The 17,832-nt window shown below is 45.8% G+C and overlaps 1 protein-coding gene across 2 annotated transcripts in view; it reads right to left on the minus strand.

Moving 5' to 3' along the window:
• Positions 1-17,832, minus strand: part of COL5A1 (collagen type V alpha 1 chain) — a 225,467-nt gene that overhangs the window by 57,934 nt on the left and 149,701 nt on the right. For both annotated transcript variants that reach the window (XM_090022599.1, XM_090022598.1), the window contains exons 24-30: positions 17,569-17,613; positions 15,960-16,013; positions 12,753-12,797; positions 10,249-10,302; positions 4,684-4,728; positions 2,780-2,833; positions 568-675 (exon numbers count right to left, since the gene is read on the minus strand). In XM_090022599.1, the coding sequence (XP_089878725.1) occupies positions 568-675; positions 2,780-2,833; positions 4,684-4,728; positions 10,249-10,302; positions 12,753-12,797; positions 15,960-16,013; positions 17,569-17,613 (405 nt within the window). The remainder of the gene's footprint in view (positions 1-567; positions 676-2,779; positions 2,834-4,683; positions 4,729-10,248; positions 10,303-12,752; positions 12,798-15,959; positions 16,014-17,568; positions 17,614-17,832) is intronic.

Consider the following 17,832-nt stretch of genomic DNA (forward strand, 5'->3'; position numbering starts at 1 on the left):
CTGTCCTCACCAAAATCTGCTATTCGGGGAACGTTCAGCACATGAGCATTCAACAAAATGAAGACTGGGCCTTCATAAAGAAATCCAACTCCATCCCCAAATATTTCTAGTTTGGGGATTTTCAACTGCCACCTGAACTTTTCTGTCAAAGCCAACTTTTCCACATCAACTTTTGCTTTCTGTTAAATGAGATTTTTTTGACAAAACACCCTCAGAAACTCTGGCTCTGCTCATCAGGCACAGGAGCCCGGAGCGGGCAATATCTGAGCGTGCCCAAGCCAACACAGAGCAGTGCTGCAGGCTCTTCTGTACGTATAAGGCAACTCTAGGTTGGTCCCAAGCCTTTGAACAAACCAGGGACTTTTCCCACAAATGATCTCATTGACCTTTTAAAAGTAGCCTCTTCCATCCCCAACTCATGAATCCCACCATCATCTTCCCTTCCTCGCCCACCAGAGCTTATCCGGGGAAAAATGGTCGATACAACATATTCCAGAACAGGGATGGTTTTGCCCCTATCTGCTTTGATGACCCATCAGAGGGACAATCTCAACTTAAGACACGTACCTTTTCTCCAGAAGGGCCAAGTGGACCTGGATCTCCATTAGGACCAGAGCGACCTTTAGGACCTTCAGGGCCATCCTCACCCCTTGGTCCAGGAGGACCGATTTCACCCTGTCATTCAAGAGAAAGACATCAGTGAAGGCAGCACCTCCTGCCATCTCATGCCCATCATTGCCCCCCAGTGCAAATACCCCTGAGGCTGGCAGTAGCACGTACACAAAGGAAAACTCCGATTCACCTTGGCTTGGCTAAAAAAAGGCTCATGGAGAAGTTAGACCTTTACCCAGTAACTTCTCAGGTGAGACTGTTATTGAGGAAATTATAGACTGCTATTAGAGCAGCCACGAGGCTTTTGTTCATATAGCCTGGCTATTATTTCCAAGCACAGCACTCTTTTCCTACACCCCAATTATCCTGCCTACATCCAGCACCCCTCCAATGAAAAAGCTTTCATTAGCTCTGATCACTGTGGACCCCTGTTTCTGCTTTCTGGTCCCTAAATCATGGTTTATGTGCATGAGAACCTGGGGAGGTGTTTTAATTCAGGGCCAGGCTTTAAAATTGCAGAATAAAAGACCAGAACAAAAGTCTCAGCCTTGAAAACTGTTACGAAAGCAGAGAGGTGGGACTGGCTAAACTATTAGTTTGAGTATTTCTAATAAATACAATCTTCAAACCACAAAACAGTGAAATCACTGTCTTGCCAAGTAGGGTTACTATAGAGGTTCCCAGTGAAAACACAGGCTGCCTGCTGTTTCATTCAAAAGTAACCTAGAAGGCATCCGATTTATCTGCCAGATATTCAAGCAGCCCCGCATCCTCAAGGAGCTCAGTGTGTTTATTATTATAAAATAAAAGCAAAAGTCCTTGTTAGTGGGAAGCAAGGGCTGGGGGGTTGCTAGAATGGCTTCTGCGTGTCTGTGTTTGCCAAGGACACACGAGCTATCTTCCTGAGATGCAAAGCTTTCATCCCGATTTCCAACAATGTGAATTTCATCATAGAAAAGACGGCAGGGTTGGTAAAGCTTTCAAGAGGTCAGCTTGGAAATGATGCACAGAACGCGGACTTGGCACAATGCAACGGGGTGTTTAAGCACTGGCAGAAACAGACTTTGTTTGTCTTCCTGCAAGCCATTAAGCAAGGAGCTGTTCTTTGTTTTAACCATGTGACAAATTACTGTTCTCTCGTCTACAGAGATGTACCGACTTCAGTTTTTATACCCTAAAGCCCATTAATGAAACACCAAGCTAACAGCAGCTTTGCAGTTCAGAAAGTTACAGGGAAAACATGAAGACGACGACTCGAATGGCACACTGACTAGCCCACTTCCCAACAGGCCGATCCCATCCAGTTATGTGCTGCAGCTGCTGCCTGCATCAAGCATCATTTTGCTTTTCCAGGCCTCCAGTCGTACAGAAGCTTTTAAAAGCTTCAGATAGCAGTCAGTGTGCCGTGCTGCTAAAGAGATGAGTGCAATAAGAAACTGCACCCTTGGTGGTTTTAATTGCCCTGTTCCTGCTTGTATTAAAGCCTGTTGCTTTACACTTTGTCCTGATGGGATGGAAGCACAGCAGGTTTAGCAAATGGAAATAACTGTACCAGATACAGCTCAACCCTGGATTCCCAGCAGCGCAAGCATGTGCCCTGTGTTACTAAGTTTTTATTGTCCTTGAAGTAGGGGATTGGAGACATTAAGGATAAATAACCCATTGGAGTCCACGGGGGCTGGAGCTCTGAGATACCTGTACCAACAAAAGGTGGCAGAAGGCAACAGCAGTCCCATCAGGCAGTCCCCATGGAGCAGATCTAATTCTTGAGTTAGTTCAAGTGGAGTCAGAGGATGTGTCTACCAACCCTTCCTGGGACAGGCATGGGTAATGACTTTTGAGGCATCTTGGCATCCTTTCCCTGTGGCAGGACCCACCGTGCACTTACAAAGGGAGCCCCAAACGGACAAACCTTGCTGGTGTTGGAAGTTGTGATAAGAGCCCTGCTGTGTTGACTGCATAGGGACTGAGCATCACGATTGCAGTACTTGTGGAGGACTTGCAAATCCCTGCACCTGCCTTCTCAGGTCTGCCCTTCACTTGGCTGCTATAGGATATCTCCTCTCTGAATCCTAATGTGGCTAAAGAACCATCTTCGTTGCATCCCAGTGTTGGGCACTGAAAAGGCAGGACCCAACCACCTGGCCACGCATCACCAAACACTCACCCGGTCTCCCTTGATTCCCATATCTCCTTTGAAGCCAGGGAAGCCATCTTCACCCTGAACAATGGAAGGAGAAAAACAATGGAAGCCTTCAAAAACAGCAAAAATAAAGCATCTATGCAACAAAGTGAACTTTTCACTGCTCAAGGTCGCATGCCTGGATGCTACCTTTGCAAGAGACAAATACAATCCCGGTGGAATTACAAGGATGAATTTTCCTACCACACCATCGCTGCTAGTCGGGACCATCATGTTAGCTGGTGTAAATACTGGCAATTTACAAGGACTGCCAACAAATTATTTTGAAGTATAACTGGGTTTATTTTTACTAAGATGATTTTACACCATTCTTCTCCGAAACTTCAAGGACAGTGGTAATATTTCTTTAAACCAAGAAAGCTTAACTGCAGAGCTCAGATCAATAAATGTATCCATTTCTAAAGCAACCCAATCCTGGGCTAAAATGCAGACATAGGAACCAAAAGCACCTCTGGCTTTTGGAAGGCCTCTGCAGCTAGCACTGCCCACCCTGCTGCTGGTGTAGTATCAGGTATTAAAAAAGGAGAACGGGGAGATATAGACTGGGCATTAGGTGAGAACTTTAACCATCTCCTGCTTTTCGTCTGGGAAAGAGCACAGCTGAAATATCCCCAAAACGTATTTCGAGATACACTGCTGAGTGAAATTCTATAGATCTAGATAGATATCTATAAATATAGACATAGATTTCTAGCTAGATATCTGTCGAGATATCTGTGGATATATATACATATATATTTATATAGAAAGAGAGACATCTGTCAATATAGATAGAGAGATAGATATCTAGATAGATACCTGTGGAGATAGATGTAGATAGATATCTACATCTATCTATTGCCACAGATCGCTCTCTCTCTATCTATATCGACAGATATCTCTCTTTCTATATATATATGCATATATATCCACAGATATCTATCTATCCATCTATTTATCCATCTATCTCCACAGATATCTATCCATCCATCTGTCCATCCATCTCCACAGTTATCTATCTATCTATCTATCTACATCTATCTCCACAGATATCTATCCATCTATCCATCTATCTCCACAGATATCTATCCATCCATCTGTCCATCCATCTGTCCATCCATCTCCACAGTTATCTATCTATCTATCTATCTACATCTATCTCCACAGATATCTATCTATCTATCTATCTATCTCCACAGCGCTCTCTCTCTCTCTCTCTCTATCTAGATATATCCCCAAAATGCATTTAGATTGTGCATATAATACACGCGCGCACACATTTTGAATTGTATATCATTTCATTTGGCAAGTTCCCGAACAACAGAGCTCTCACAAGCTGCTCGGGGCAGCTCAGCCCAACTCTATTCCACGGGCCAGATTCTGCGGCGACACAGCCCAAAGTCACAAAAACGCTGCATTGACCACAGTGGCATTTAGCCTGGAGAGCCAAAACAGAAGCTGGCTCCTGGCATTGAGACATCGTGTCGAATGGTAAATGGATTTTTGTTTGCTATTAATTAGGCTGCGCTGTGTTTGAGTTATCAGTGTAAGAAACTAGCGCAAAACTAGACGCCTTGCCTCGTAAAGCTTTATAAAGCATCAGGCTCAGAAACCAAACCGAAGCCTGTGCAGACCTGGGAGAAATCGTTATTCCCAGCTGAGACACTGGCCAGGCATTTGGGAGGATGTCCCTGCTGTACCTGCACTGTGAATCAGAGGACATGGGTCTTAAGGGCTGTTGACGCCGTTCCATTCACCAGCAGAAAAAGTCATACATTCGTGTCTCAAATGATCAGATCCTCTCTGGGCCAAGCAGTCTACAAAACTGCATTGAGGAAAAGGTGCTGGAGAAAAAACAGCTTTCTATTGCAAGAGTGGGGGGGACTCACCTTCTCGCCCTTGGTACCCTTCAATCCACGAACGCCGTCTGCCCCCTGAGGAAAACACAGAGACGTGTCACAAGATCACACCTGCACAAGGTGGATTTAACTGAGCCAGGTGGCTAGAATGGGCCGAAGCATGAAGAGCAGGGAACTGTGCCTTTCCACTGGCAGCACGTTTTCCTTGTGATTTTCCTACATGCAGGGGTCATTTGAATTTAATTATCGAGTCATTTATGGTCTCTAGCTCACTCGCTACCCAACATTTAAGGTGACTTGATTGGACAGAAGAGACATGTGATGTCTGTCCACCCCCCCACAATTAGATGAACATAACCACTGGAATCAGTTTTCCCAAGGGGATTCTTGCGACTGGAGTTTGCAAATGTTTTCCAAAAAAAAATCTTTAAAAATGGGCAACTTCCACAAATATCCTTGAAAGCCAACTGTGCTCTCTGAACAGCAGGCTCCCCACGCCTGAAGGCGAGCGATTGCACCTGGAAGTTTGCAAAGAGCCTTTTTCCAACTACTCAGTTGGTCAAATAAAAGATATCACATCTGTCCAAAGAACCGTGGCCACCTATGTCCTTTGTCCAACACAACTACAACCAAAAAACCCAGCAACTGTGCTCCCAGGCGGTAGGACCTAGAAAAAAAGTGCTTGTTGAACATACAGTCGCAGCTTCCTTTCTTATGTTGTAACCACCAGCTAATGGTGCAGAACAAGCAAAGGCTGCAGATCCCTGGCTCCTCTCATCACAACCCTCCCCTCCACTGTGCCCAGACTGCAGCTTTGTGTAGCGGCCCATGCTAGCCCAGGTACCAGCGGTGGTCTAGCTACTGCTGCCTACAGCTCCTGGCGGGCTCATCAGCCCATCTGGCACTCTCTGATGCTATGGCTTGACTCCTTGGGGTAGCTAGGGCATCTCTACACTGCAGGGCACACACACCCATAGGCAGGATCCAGATGTGCAGGCATGTGTGGTCTGTGTAGCCTCTTTGCAGGGCCATGAACTGCATGAGTCGCACATTAATCAGCATGCTAATTTGCAGCGCCAGGGCAAAATTTGCTACTGGGGTTTCCTGGTAGTAAAAAAATACCTCGGGAAAAAGCAGCGTAAGCCACACCACCATACCACCTCGTGCCCTAGCACGTGGAGCGGTGGGGCATGCACACGGGTAGGGGACGGAGTAGTGTTGTGCTGCTACTATTTGTGCTGCTGCAAAGGCATGCTACTGCTCATGTGGATGCAGCCCTAGGGTAAGGTAACTAGTACTACCTATGGCAAACCTCTCATTTGCATCAATAGGGCCAGAATTTCACCCTGGGGAATTCCTGTTCACCGCAGGACTTCTGAACAAACTGCAGCGATTCTTTTTTCCGGGGCCAGCTCCATAGCTGGTCTGAACGGCTCCAACTCCATATACACCGCTGCATGCACTGGCTGAGGAGCTGAGTCTGCCCAACTTCCATCATGATTGCAGCTGCCCTGTTTGGTTTAAACCTGAATAGGTTTGGGACCATTTTGAAACAGCTCGGTTACCTCTGCGCATACAGCAAAGGGGAAGGCGGCACCTTTTTAATGGATGGTTCTTATTATCCGAGTGCATTGCCGGTCCCTGCTGCTCCTGGTCCTGGAAGAAGTAATGGCCAAAGGCTGGTTCTGGGTTGAGACTCAGTTTGGGAAGTGCCCTCTTGTGGTAAAAATTGCATGATGTTTCTAGTCTGATGGAATAATAAACTCCGCACCGCTCAGGAGGCTTTGAGACCAAGATAAATCTTTAGTGCAAGTAGGATGCGAAGCAGCATAACCTGTAACCTATGATTGCCTCTGTCTGAAATGACATTGAACGGTGACACTTGTAAGCACTCTGCTACTTAATCAGCTTCCAGTGGCGGAGAGTCTTAGAGCCAAATGGACAGGGTAAAGTGGATGCAATTTTCCAAGAGATATTATTCAACGTGGGATTCAAGAGACGCCATCAAGCATTATCTAGCACTAACCTCCTCCCCTGGAGCTGCCTTGTTGCCTTGTTTGCTATTATGTTATACTGACTACCCAAGCTATTAAGTCTAATAGAAAAGCTGCTGACACTAAGATCCATGGCAGATTCAGAAAGGAAAAAATAAGAGAAGAGAGACAGGACAGGGGTGGAAAAAAGGCAGCTAATATAAAAGCTAAAGACGGGATGGGAAATCACGCTGCAAAGGAATAAGAGCCTGATATTAATGCAGCGCCACATTAATTAATGACGGTAACACGGGTTAACCACCTTGTTTTCTGAGTTGGGGAATATAAATAGAGCTGGGGAGGCGGGAGAGCGGTATTAGATGAGATGAATGATAGTCTGGACAGGGGATGGGGCTTCTCTGTAGGACGAGTGCCTTGAAAAATTAAAGCCTAAGAAATGGCCAAGTGGATGAGAGCGCTGGTCCACACAGCCCAATATCCTGCCTCTGACAGTGACTGCTTTGGAGGTAGGGGAAAGAAATAATCCTGTAGGGTACGAAGTAACCCTGGGGAAAACGTCTTCCTAACCTCCATCACACAGATTATGCCCTGAAGCAGGATCTCTACCCCTGCCATATTTGGGGTTTTATTTATTTATGGCTATTTAAATCGGCTGATGGGAGGACACCGAACAAAAAAACAGAGAGAAAGTGGAGGAAAAGAGAAGCCTAGTATGAAAGTATGTCACAAGCAAGACCCAGAGAGAGTCAAGTACATCCTTTACCCTGTCTCTGGTGCCCAGATGTCGGAGGAAAGTGCGTGACCTTGCACACAACACGTGGCGAGAATTTTGTGTGCGCATTTTCTAGCTAGTATTGAAATCTCATGGCCTAGTTCTGTCTGTGTATGAATGCACCTAGCGCCAGTTGTTCTCACAGGCGCTCAAAGGCCAAGATCTTGCCCTGAATGTACTTTAAAAAATGAATAAACGAGGCACTTAAAAATACTCCTGTGTTGCATCTGCTCGTGACATGCTGCACAACGTCCCAGAGGTGTCAGCAGGGTCGTGTCCGGGTCCTGCCTGCATCAACTCCAGTTCTGGTCGCTGCACAGAGCTTACATTTTCCTGTCCACACAGCCCTTAGTTACTTAGAGCTGCTAGAGTCAAGTTTCTTATATGGAGGTAGCCTACGGGCATAGAAGGACACGTCCCTGGACAAGAAAGTGGCCTGGAAGTGTGGCCAGACGCAGCTCCAACTGTGGCAGTGATTTAACACTTGGTCCGCCATCCTTACTGAGTTGCAGCGGGCGGATCATGCCACGTGTATCTCGAGGCAAGGCTCTTTGAGCAGATGTGTTATCTTTTATTAGATCAACTGAGCAACTGGGGGAAAAGTCCACAGTAAGCTTTCGGGTACAATCGCCCTTCTTCAGGTATAGGGAGTCTCCGGTGCTCTGAGCCTCCAAGGAATGAGTCCGATGCCTGAAGAAGGACAATTGCACCCGAAAGCTTGCTAAGAACATTTTTTCCAACTACTCAGTTGGTTTAATAAAAGATATCACATCTGCTCAAAGAACCTCGCCCGCCGGTGTCCTTAGACCAACCCGGCCACAACCAAAAACCCAGCAATGTGCACCTCAGGGCACTCGAGAGGCAGCCAATGCAAATGGATGGTGAGATTTAAATCCCAGCCAGCTGGGGCTATTTCTACTAGCCAGAAGCTTTGGTTTCCCCTGCACCTTCAAGACACTGCCAAGCAAATGCCACCCTGAGGTGCACTGGGAAATGAGAAGCTGCACATCAGGGACCAAATGAAAGGCACCGTCCCATCAGCTCCCAGCTGCGTGGCTCAGGGAGGTGGTGAAGGGGATGCTGCCGGGCTCCTTCCCACTGCTTTTCCGACAGTGCTTGCTGCCGATAGCCGGAGAAGGTACCAAAGGCAAGGCCACAAAGCCTGAGGAACGAGGCAGGAGTTTCACCGAAGAGCTCCCTGCCTCCTTACTGAAAGCTTTTCTGCTTGGGTTGGGTTGAGGGATAGAAGGACGTGCCCCTGATCTCCCCCCTTGAGCAGCCGGCCCGAATTTCACCTCGGGGACTAGATGCAGCTGCGCTGCGTCACTTAACTCTTCCAATAACAAAAGAAGGCTGTTTAATAAAATAGTTTTCAATTTACCCGAGACCTTTTACAGGCCTTTCCCTCCACCCCCATTTCGACGGCCAAGCAGACAAAATTGTGCAGAATTCACAAAAGCAGGACCGAATGCTGGTGAGATGGGCAAGAGCTAACACTGATTTATACCTGCAATTCGACAGACAGAGAGAAAGGCTTTTCTTTGCTCCAAGGACCAGAGCCTTATTCAATTAACTCAACGCTGCTTGTAGGAAGCAAGACATTTTGGGTAAACACGATGGATTTTGCGGATGACACTTTCTCTATATCACTGTAATGTGGAATAGTTCCACTTTGCACTAAACATAATAGCAAGCCATTCCCTAATGGATCGCTAAGTCTCAACCTAAAGCGCTGAAAGAAATGAGATGAAAACATGCTTGAGCAAAGTAAATCGAGTTTAATTTTTGGAGATGGACAAGCAAGTGACTTCTTGCTATGGGGGAAGGGAAAAAAGGAGATGGGCTTTTCACTGGGCTTTAAGTGCCCCCTTTGCCCTTTATCCTGTACCTATAACCACCAAACGGGTCCCTGCCGTTTCAAGGGAAGCATGTGGGAAGCAGTCTGTAACGGCAATAGAGTTAATACAGCTTGACGGAGCATTTTAACTGTAACAGGACGGGGAATAATAACCATTGCTTTCTTATTAATGTGTATGTATTGCAGATATCAGAAGTAGGTGGAAGAACTACAATTCAATTTACTGAAAGAATGGGGGATATGAGTTTTAGACTGTGGAGAGAACTGAGTTTCATATAACAAGCTCTCAGATTACTCCTAGAGGAGAAGAAGTACTACGTTTTGTTTTAATAACGGACTAGTTTGTTTCATTAACAGTCAGGGCTTGTTAAAATCCTCTTGTGGAGGCCATGATTTATTTTGGTTTTAAATTGAAACTTATTGTGATGGACCTGTGCCACATTCGCCAGGAATAATAATATAGCTCAAGTATTCAAGGAAGACAGAAAGTGCTTCTACAGGACTACATCCGAACGTCCGGGCAGGGGAAGTGAGCAAATAATACAAATGGAGAGCAAATAACAGACCATCTGGATGATTGGTGGAGCATCCAAATCACCCCTGATTTCTCCAGAAGGATTTAAAAAGTGATCCTAGGCTCATAGATAAAACTTCTTCCATACGATCAACATTATATTTACTGCTAGTGTTGCCTTTAGGCTTGCCCAAGTCTGGGGATTTCTCCCGACTGCTGGAGCACCACCCAGTCTACATCACTACCCTGTAAAGCCCATTTGGATAAAGAGCCAGTGTCCCTAAGAATTTGTTAAAAGCAGGGAGGTGAAATTATTTTAGGATTGCTGTTTAGCTTGGTATAATCCAAGATGGCCTCAGATATCGCCAACCCAAGCTACAAAATCTAGTTTACGGGGAAAAAAAGGGGGTTAGGAAGAGGGGCTGGGGTGTGCATTTCTGCCTGTCCATCTACTTACCTTGACTCCACGTGGTCCTGGATATCCAATTGGGCCCTGAGGACCTGGTGGACCCTACAATTTAAAAGCAACAACAAAATAATGTCAAAATAGAGCAGTGTTGGACCAGCTGGATAGAAAATATGTGTACATATCCTGGCCATCTGTCTGCTCTGAACTACACAGGAAAGCTAGTGGCTGCCTAAGTAGCATAATGTATGGATGGTCAGATGCAGCAAGGAGTGAGAGCCTAATTTAAAGAAAGTTGTTTTCTCTCCAGTTTGACTACAGCATAGAGATATGCACATAGGAGAGAGAGAGAGAGAGAGAGGAGAATATCAGCACTAAACAGATAATTGCTATAATGACCAATTATAAAGGTTTTATACAAAGATCCACTGGTGACTCCTTTCTGCAAAAATAACTTTACCTCTTAGCTCTGGGCGGGGTGGTTGACAAGTTCTTGTATTTCAAAGTTAGGATGCAATTAAAAAAATAAGAAGGATTCAAATGTTACTTATTTCCTTCTCCCCAAGAGTTCTTCTGGCCCAAGTTCTTCAAAATCCAAAATGTAGGACATCCCCATTTGAAAAATTTGGAATGGGAAAAGTGTAGAACGGGTTTGGAAAAGCCACTATAACTTAAGCAGAAATTACTGGCTTCTGCAGAAATCCCTGGGGTCACTGGCCTTTGCTGTGTAAGAGGAAAGACTGGAGCATCTTCAAGATCCCTTGTGGCCTTTATGACTCATTGGTCAGCCTGGAGTCCAATGGATGCATTGCTCTTATTACCCGGTATGGATGGGCAATGACATTACTCCTACAGGGCTACATTAAGACTCTGCAAATAAATCATATTCTCAGTTGAATCTGACTGGGTTGCATGTTATTCAGCTAGCTAAAGAAATATCTTGCCCCCCACCACCACATTTCTTTAAGAGAGAATCCTGGACAATTTTTCCACTCTGACAGCCAGACTGAGCTGAAGCATTGGTGCTTCTTGTAGTCTGCTGGAGTCTCAGACCTCATGCTAGTGTTGACTGGAACAAATCTAGCAGCACAAACACTGCTCTGAGATCATTATTGCTTAAGTAATAACTCATGGAGAAAGTTACGGCTTGGATCTGGACTTCTACCCCGACACCTGCTGACTTCTCGATGTTTGCTAAACGTCTCCCAACACAGCGAGTGACTGCACGGCTGCTTATTGGGTTTTAATATTCTGCAGACGGGAATGTGCGAGTTCCTAGCCTTGCGTGATGCCAGCTGGAGAAATGGCCCCGATCAAGGTCGCAAGCAGCATTTCCCTGCACTATATAGCATCTATGCAAAGCTAGGGCAAACTTCAGTCAAACCAGACGGTGCTCTAATAAAAGACTTTTGACAAAAGTAATGTTTTTCAACTGAATGCAACACAGTGGGAATGCAAATGGTAAATCTCCCAGACAAACTGATGACCATTTAATTCAAGGACTCTAGCCCCAAGCAATATTCTCTAAAGTACTGTTAAAGGGGGAATTTGATGGGGGAGAGGGATGGATGATGACCCCCCCCCATCAATACATACACAAAAAAGTCATTTTCTTTATTCCCTCTGCATCACTGGTAATATTTATTTGTGCCTGATTAAGAGTCTTTCCCTTCATGGTTTCTGTTTGCATATTTGCTCAGCTTTTCAGTAAAGCTCACCAAAAAAACTAGCCTGGGTGACAATGTTAGATACAGGCTTGGTTCAAATACCTTCCTAGACAAGCTGCAACTGCCCCACGGCTTCGCCTTTGATTGAAAATACAAGCAAGGAAAGAACCGACACGTCTCCCCAAATTCACGGACAAACTTGGCACCGCTCAAGTCAGGAAGTGCCTCAATGCATCTAGATTGCAAATGGAGCTGAAAATCTCCTAAGACCCTTTGCTCCTGTGGCATTTCCAGATACGCTAATACTGGCACGGACACTCACACTGTGAGAACAGTGTTAGCTTTTGGGCAAATATTTCAGCTCCCTGGTTTGCAGACAAAGCCTGAAAGTGGTAAAAGCAGCAGGAATAGTTGAAGAAATACGTGGACAGGTGAGCCAGACTTGTTGCAGATTCAGTGGGTCCTTAACCTTGCTGCACATCAATTGGCCCATCCATTCCTGCTGCATCCTTCCAGTCCTTGGACTTTCTCTCAGTATGTTTAATCTCTACGTTTCAAACTCTTAAACATAGACGCCAGGTCTACATTTAAAACTTTTGCCAGCAGATCTATGCCAACAAAAACCCTACTGTAGATGCAGGTATTCAGGCAAGACCATCTTCATAACCTTACTTCATTCGGGGAACTGGTATAAGCTTGACTGATGGGTTTTTTTCTGCATAAACTACATTTTATTTAGCTGTAGCCACGTTGGCAAACCTTTCCTAGTATAGACAAGTCCGCCCTTTTCTTCAGAACCAGCAAGCCCTTTAATGCCTCCCTGGTAGCGAATGCATAAGCTAACTCCGATCCCGAACGATGGCAAGCAAGGTCTGGCTGGACACTTACCTGACTCCCTTTCTCACCAGGAGGACCTTCTTTGCCAGGATGACCCTATTAATAAAACACACAGACAAAAGCAGGGGAAAAGTTTAGTGTCTGGTCAGTGCTTTGAGAACTGACAATCAGGTACGGTTTATTTCTGAAGATGCACAGTGGGGAGACCTGGCGTGCAAACCGTCCCACCATGGTCTGCTGGGTTCACCCACATAAACGAGCAGCTGGACACTTAGGGTTGTGATACTACTTTCTCCTGGGGAGTTCAACCCATTTTGCCCATCATAACCACCTTGCAACTTCTCTGTGAGCTCAGCAGAGGTCAACGTGTGTGTAGCGGCAGATGGAAAAGCCAAGGGAAGTTGAGGTTTTTTCCCCCAGGGGAGGAAGCCAGCCCATGGCAGAGGTAGGAGAGAGCCCACGGGCTCTGGATACCACTCCCCTGGTCTACGTGCTATGCCCATCATGCGAGTGATGAGAAAAACATTCAGCTGTACAGTGCTGGGCTTGCAAGATCAACCCGGCAGGCTGGCAAAGTTGTGAAGGTCACGACATCTCCAGGTTGGTCACATTCCTGCATTAATTGGCTAACGATCGGAGTCACTTCCAATACCTCCCGATGAATGCTCAGCCTGCATCTCCACCACGTGCTCGCTGTTGGGATGCAGACCAGCTTTCTTCTTTGGATTTGGTGCTGAATAACCCGTCCCTATAGCTTCCAGCACGTTCTTATTTTGTGTCTCTAGAAAACTTTCTGTTGAGACTTCAATCGGTAGAAAACAAAAAGTGCCATTCACTAGTCTGAAAAAAGCATTGCAAATAAAGCATAGTGCACTAGTGAAGAATGAAGAACCGCCACTGGTCATACCCTTTGGACTTGATGTCCTTGCTAAAGGAAGAACCAGCAGGCCATTAAGACAAAATGCATCTCTTGGGCTTGCAATGCCTAAAGAAAACCATTAGTCCCTTAGCTGTGGGACACTGCATACAAAGATGCTTTTGAGCTGAAAGGAACATGAGACCCTTCCAGAGATATTCAAAGCAGCAAGTGTCTCTCCAGTCAGTAGGTTTTTCACCTGTGAGCTCACGTGTGAACAAGCAAATGATTTTCTAACAACCGCACGAGAAACAAGACAAGACTGTAGACTATTTCCCAAGACCAGCCTACATTAAAGTGAATGCCAGAAGTGCAGGATCCCATCCATAAGATCTGGTTTAAAACAAAAAAGGGGGGGAAAAAAACCAAACAAACCCCAAACAAAACCAGATTTCTTTATACCTGCACACATTTCTGCAGAGGTAAATGACAGCTGAATATCCTACAAGGAACTAGGGCTGTGCCAAGAAGCAGCCACACATGGCTGGGGGCACGTGCCTTGCCTGCACGTATTCACTGAAATATCTGCTAAGGGATGTCAAATGGCTGTCTTATTCAAAAGGGGTCGTGCACTGCTTAGATCATCTTCAACCATATCAAGAATAAAATACAGCCTTAATACTGTCGCATCTTTGTTGGGTTTCCTACTGAAAAGCCATCTGACGCTGGGGTTTTTGAAAAGGAATTTAGCAAATGCCACCTATCGACCAAGCCCCATTTTTAAGAGGACTCGGGCACCTCTTCTTCCCAGGAGAGAGCTGACTCACCTGCTTACAAAGATCTCCCATACCGTCTTCAACCTACACGGATCCTGCTGAGATCAAAAGGCCCACGTGACCGTGCAGCATGAATGCATGCATGCGCATGCCCGCGCTGGAGGTGATATACAACCTTTTGCTGACATAAAACTAGAGCTGACACTTTTCACAACTGAGGAGCTCCGTGGAGACTGCTCCAGGGATTTCACGTGGAGAGCGACTGCCTTAAAGATATTCCGGGCTTTGCTTTCACAGTTCTGTTGACTCAGCTAACTGTTTTATGAACGATCTAAATGCCCTTGGTGGAAAGGATAATCCCTTGGTAGAAAATGTAATTTTTCAGCATGTTCTGCATTTACATTAGAGAACATAACTGTTTTACATTTGTCGCTTTTACAAGCAGATGCCTCTTATGTGTTTTAAAATGAGATCTACTTTAAAGGCTGGAGATTTCCACACTTCAAATGTTTGGTTTCTAAAACAGGGCAATTTTGAGGTTCCATGATGGCAAGTTATTATGACATCTTAGCCTGCCCTTATCATTACTAGTATCAGATCAGTGCCTACAGTTCCTGACTGACATCGGGGACCCACTGTGCTAGGTGCTGTACATACACATAATATGAGCCAGTCCTTGTCCCAAAGAGCTAAACTGGAAGACAGAAAAACACTGGAAGATGAAATGAGAGGCACACAGAGGTGAAGAAATGCTCCCTTACCTACACAGCACTTCAAGGCAAGCTTGCCAGGGGTTTTTAAACTTCTAGCTTAGTGACCTGCCCATGCTGCAAACTGTAAGGCCTGTTATAAAGTCTAGTGAATCAAGAGAATGGGTGCTATTATCTTAAGTAGTGTTGAATTAGGCCCTTACGTTGGGCAGTAGGAGACCCTAAACTCACTGCCATCTGCCAACAGGTTTCACTTTGTGGGGTACGAGCTAAATAGGGCTTGCAGAGAGAAATAAAAGATGATAGCACTTCATGGCATGGAAAAAGATACGAAGAGCTGAGCAGCCCTTGTGCCGTGAGCTTCATCTTACTCAGAGCTCGCCCTACCTGCTTGCTGCTCTAAACATTGCAGGTGGAGATGAATGCAGAAACTGAATTTAAACCCAGTGGCCCATGTACAAAAGCGCTCATTTCCATTCAGAAAATGCATCCTCATCTTTGCCCGGGACTGGCTTGAGATGCATTCACAGCACGCAACACTTAACCACCTATGCAGCTGAACTGCTGAGTCCTAGCAAGATGCTTAGTGGGCTTTAAAGGCCTGTCCATCCTCTATGAACAAAGTGCTTGCTGGAAGAAATTAGTATAGGGTAAATCCTGAGAGCTTCTGAAAACCCTTAACTGCTTGGGAGTTGATGCCTTCTGCTTCCGAGGACGTGCTGAGCCCCTTGGAGGACCTGCCCTAAAAGGCGCGGTTGAAATAAAATCACCGTAACCAACATATACATTCTCACTGGGGCCTGACGTCGTGCATCTTGAGCATGCAAGACCCACAGGGCACCCGGTGCATTAGCGATGCCGGATCAGGCCCCTAGTGGGTACATGGGCTGCAGTGCTGCAGCTCCAGGCGACTTACCGGAGGGCCATCTGCACCAGGCATGCCAGGAAGACCAGGTTTACCCAGGGGACCCTAAAAAGATACCAAACGAGCAACAGTCAGAATCCCCGAGGCACCAAGCAGGCTCCTGAAAGCATCAGCTTTGTCCCGTAGAGAACAAGGGTCAATGTGTTTGTGGTGCGGCTCTTCCCCCATGTGCCCTGGGTCCAGCACATGTTGGGGCGTATGCAAGCTCCTCTGTTTAAACAGGAACAATGGCTTACGGGCAGCATGACCACCACTCTTAGTGGAGCCCACTGGACTACAGCATGCGACCTCAGAAAGAGATGACAGTTTCTTATAAATGAGGCCTCATCTTGATGAGGAGGAAAACACTACAGAAATGCACTAATTTAGGCTGTGAGCTTTCCACGAGGGTAAGGATTTGTGCAAATACAAGGGGAACCCTGGTGTCTTTCAACGGGTTGCTGCGGTAGGACCATTGAGAGTGTGGTGAGGACCCACTGCATCTCGCAATGGACTGCTATTTTGGGATGGGATTTGATGCAGCTTGTGCTTCTCAGACACGGCAGTAATGGGCGCTATGACAGAACAGGCAGGGTCTGATCCTGCCCTGCCCTCAGGCTTGCAATCCCCTTTACATCAGCTGCTACCAGCTGCTCCATTCTGGCCGGGCAGAGTTTTGCACATCTTCCAGGCCCATGTAAGCAATGGCACAAATTGAGGGTGCAGAAGAACTGGACCCACAGAGCATAAAACGTCACAGGAGATAAATATCATCCCATTTATCACAAAGGCTTAACTGGAAAACTATAAATGAGTGGGGCTGCCTGCCCTGTCTCTTTGTAATGGTTCAATTACTTTCCTTTAACAAGACGGATCCCGATCCTTTGACTGGAGCCAAGAGAATCTGTACTCACCTGAGCGTGTGACTCAGAAATTCAATCAGGAACACCTTTTTTTCTGCTTTGAAATTGTGAATGGCCTCTATTGGATAGTCTCCGATAAATAATCTCATCCTATTATACCGCGCCAGCACAATGAAGGTAATTCTCATGCTAGTCTATCTGATACACCCCAATTAAGTCAATGGGAGGCATACAAATATACTCAGAGGAGTGAATTACAGCCCAGTCATTTCAGCAGGCAAACATTGTCCTCATTTAAACCTCAAAGTCGACATTGTGGGAGGGGAATAACTGAGGACAGAATTTGTTTTGGCAAAGACAGTGTGCTATGCAAAAAATGGAAAAGCAGTGCAACTTGGCACACGTCAGGGTCCTGGTTTATAATGATCTCTATCCCCAAGATCGTACCGTTATTGTCCACGGACATACATTTGCATATTCCACCTACAGAAGTAGTTCGTTTCAAGTTATCTTATAACATTTTACCGAGGGCTGTCTTCAAAATGTTTCTCTTACGATGGGACGTGCATACAAATATTATGAGTTACAGACACACTGTGTTTTTCTTGTCTCTGCCCTGCCCAGAGTGGGAGACATTAAACTTTCATGTACACGGCTGCAAACAGATGTTACATATGGGGCAATGGAGTATCTGAAGAAGCAGATGCACAGCAATGGCAACAGTTGTCGTACGTGGCAGCTGCAGCCTGTTAACGTACTTTATCTCCTGGTGGACCAATTGGACCCTGTGGACCTGGAAGACCCTGAGAAAAGAAGGAAGGTAGGGGTGGTTAGGAACAAATCATTCTTTCCAAACAGACTTGGCAGTGCCTCAGCAAAGCAGCATTCAAACACTTGCAACGACTGGGGATTTCACAAACTCCATTAGTGATCCAAATCTATTGCAAGAAATAAGTGTGCGCTTCTAAAGAGCATAATTGTTCTGTAGAAATTGCAAAAAAAAATATATCTTTTTTGTTTTG

This window comes from Crocodylus siamensis, chromosome 11 (assembly GCF_052110815.1).
Source record: "Crocodylus siamensis isolate JL-2025a chromosome 11, ASM5211081v1, whole genome shotgun sequence".
NCBI classification, from domain to species: Eukaryota; Metazoa; Chordata; order Crocodylia; family Crocodylidae; genus Crocodylus; species Crocodylus siamensis.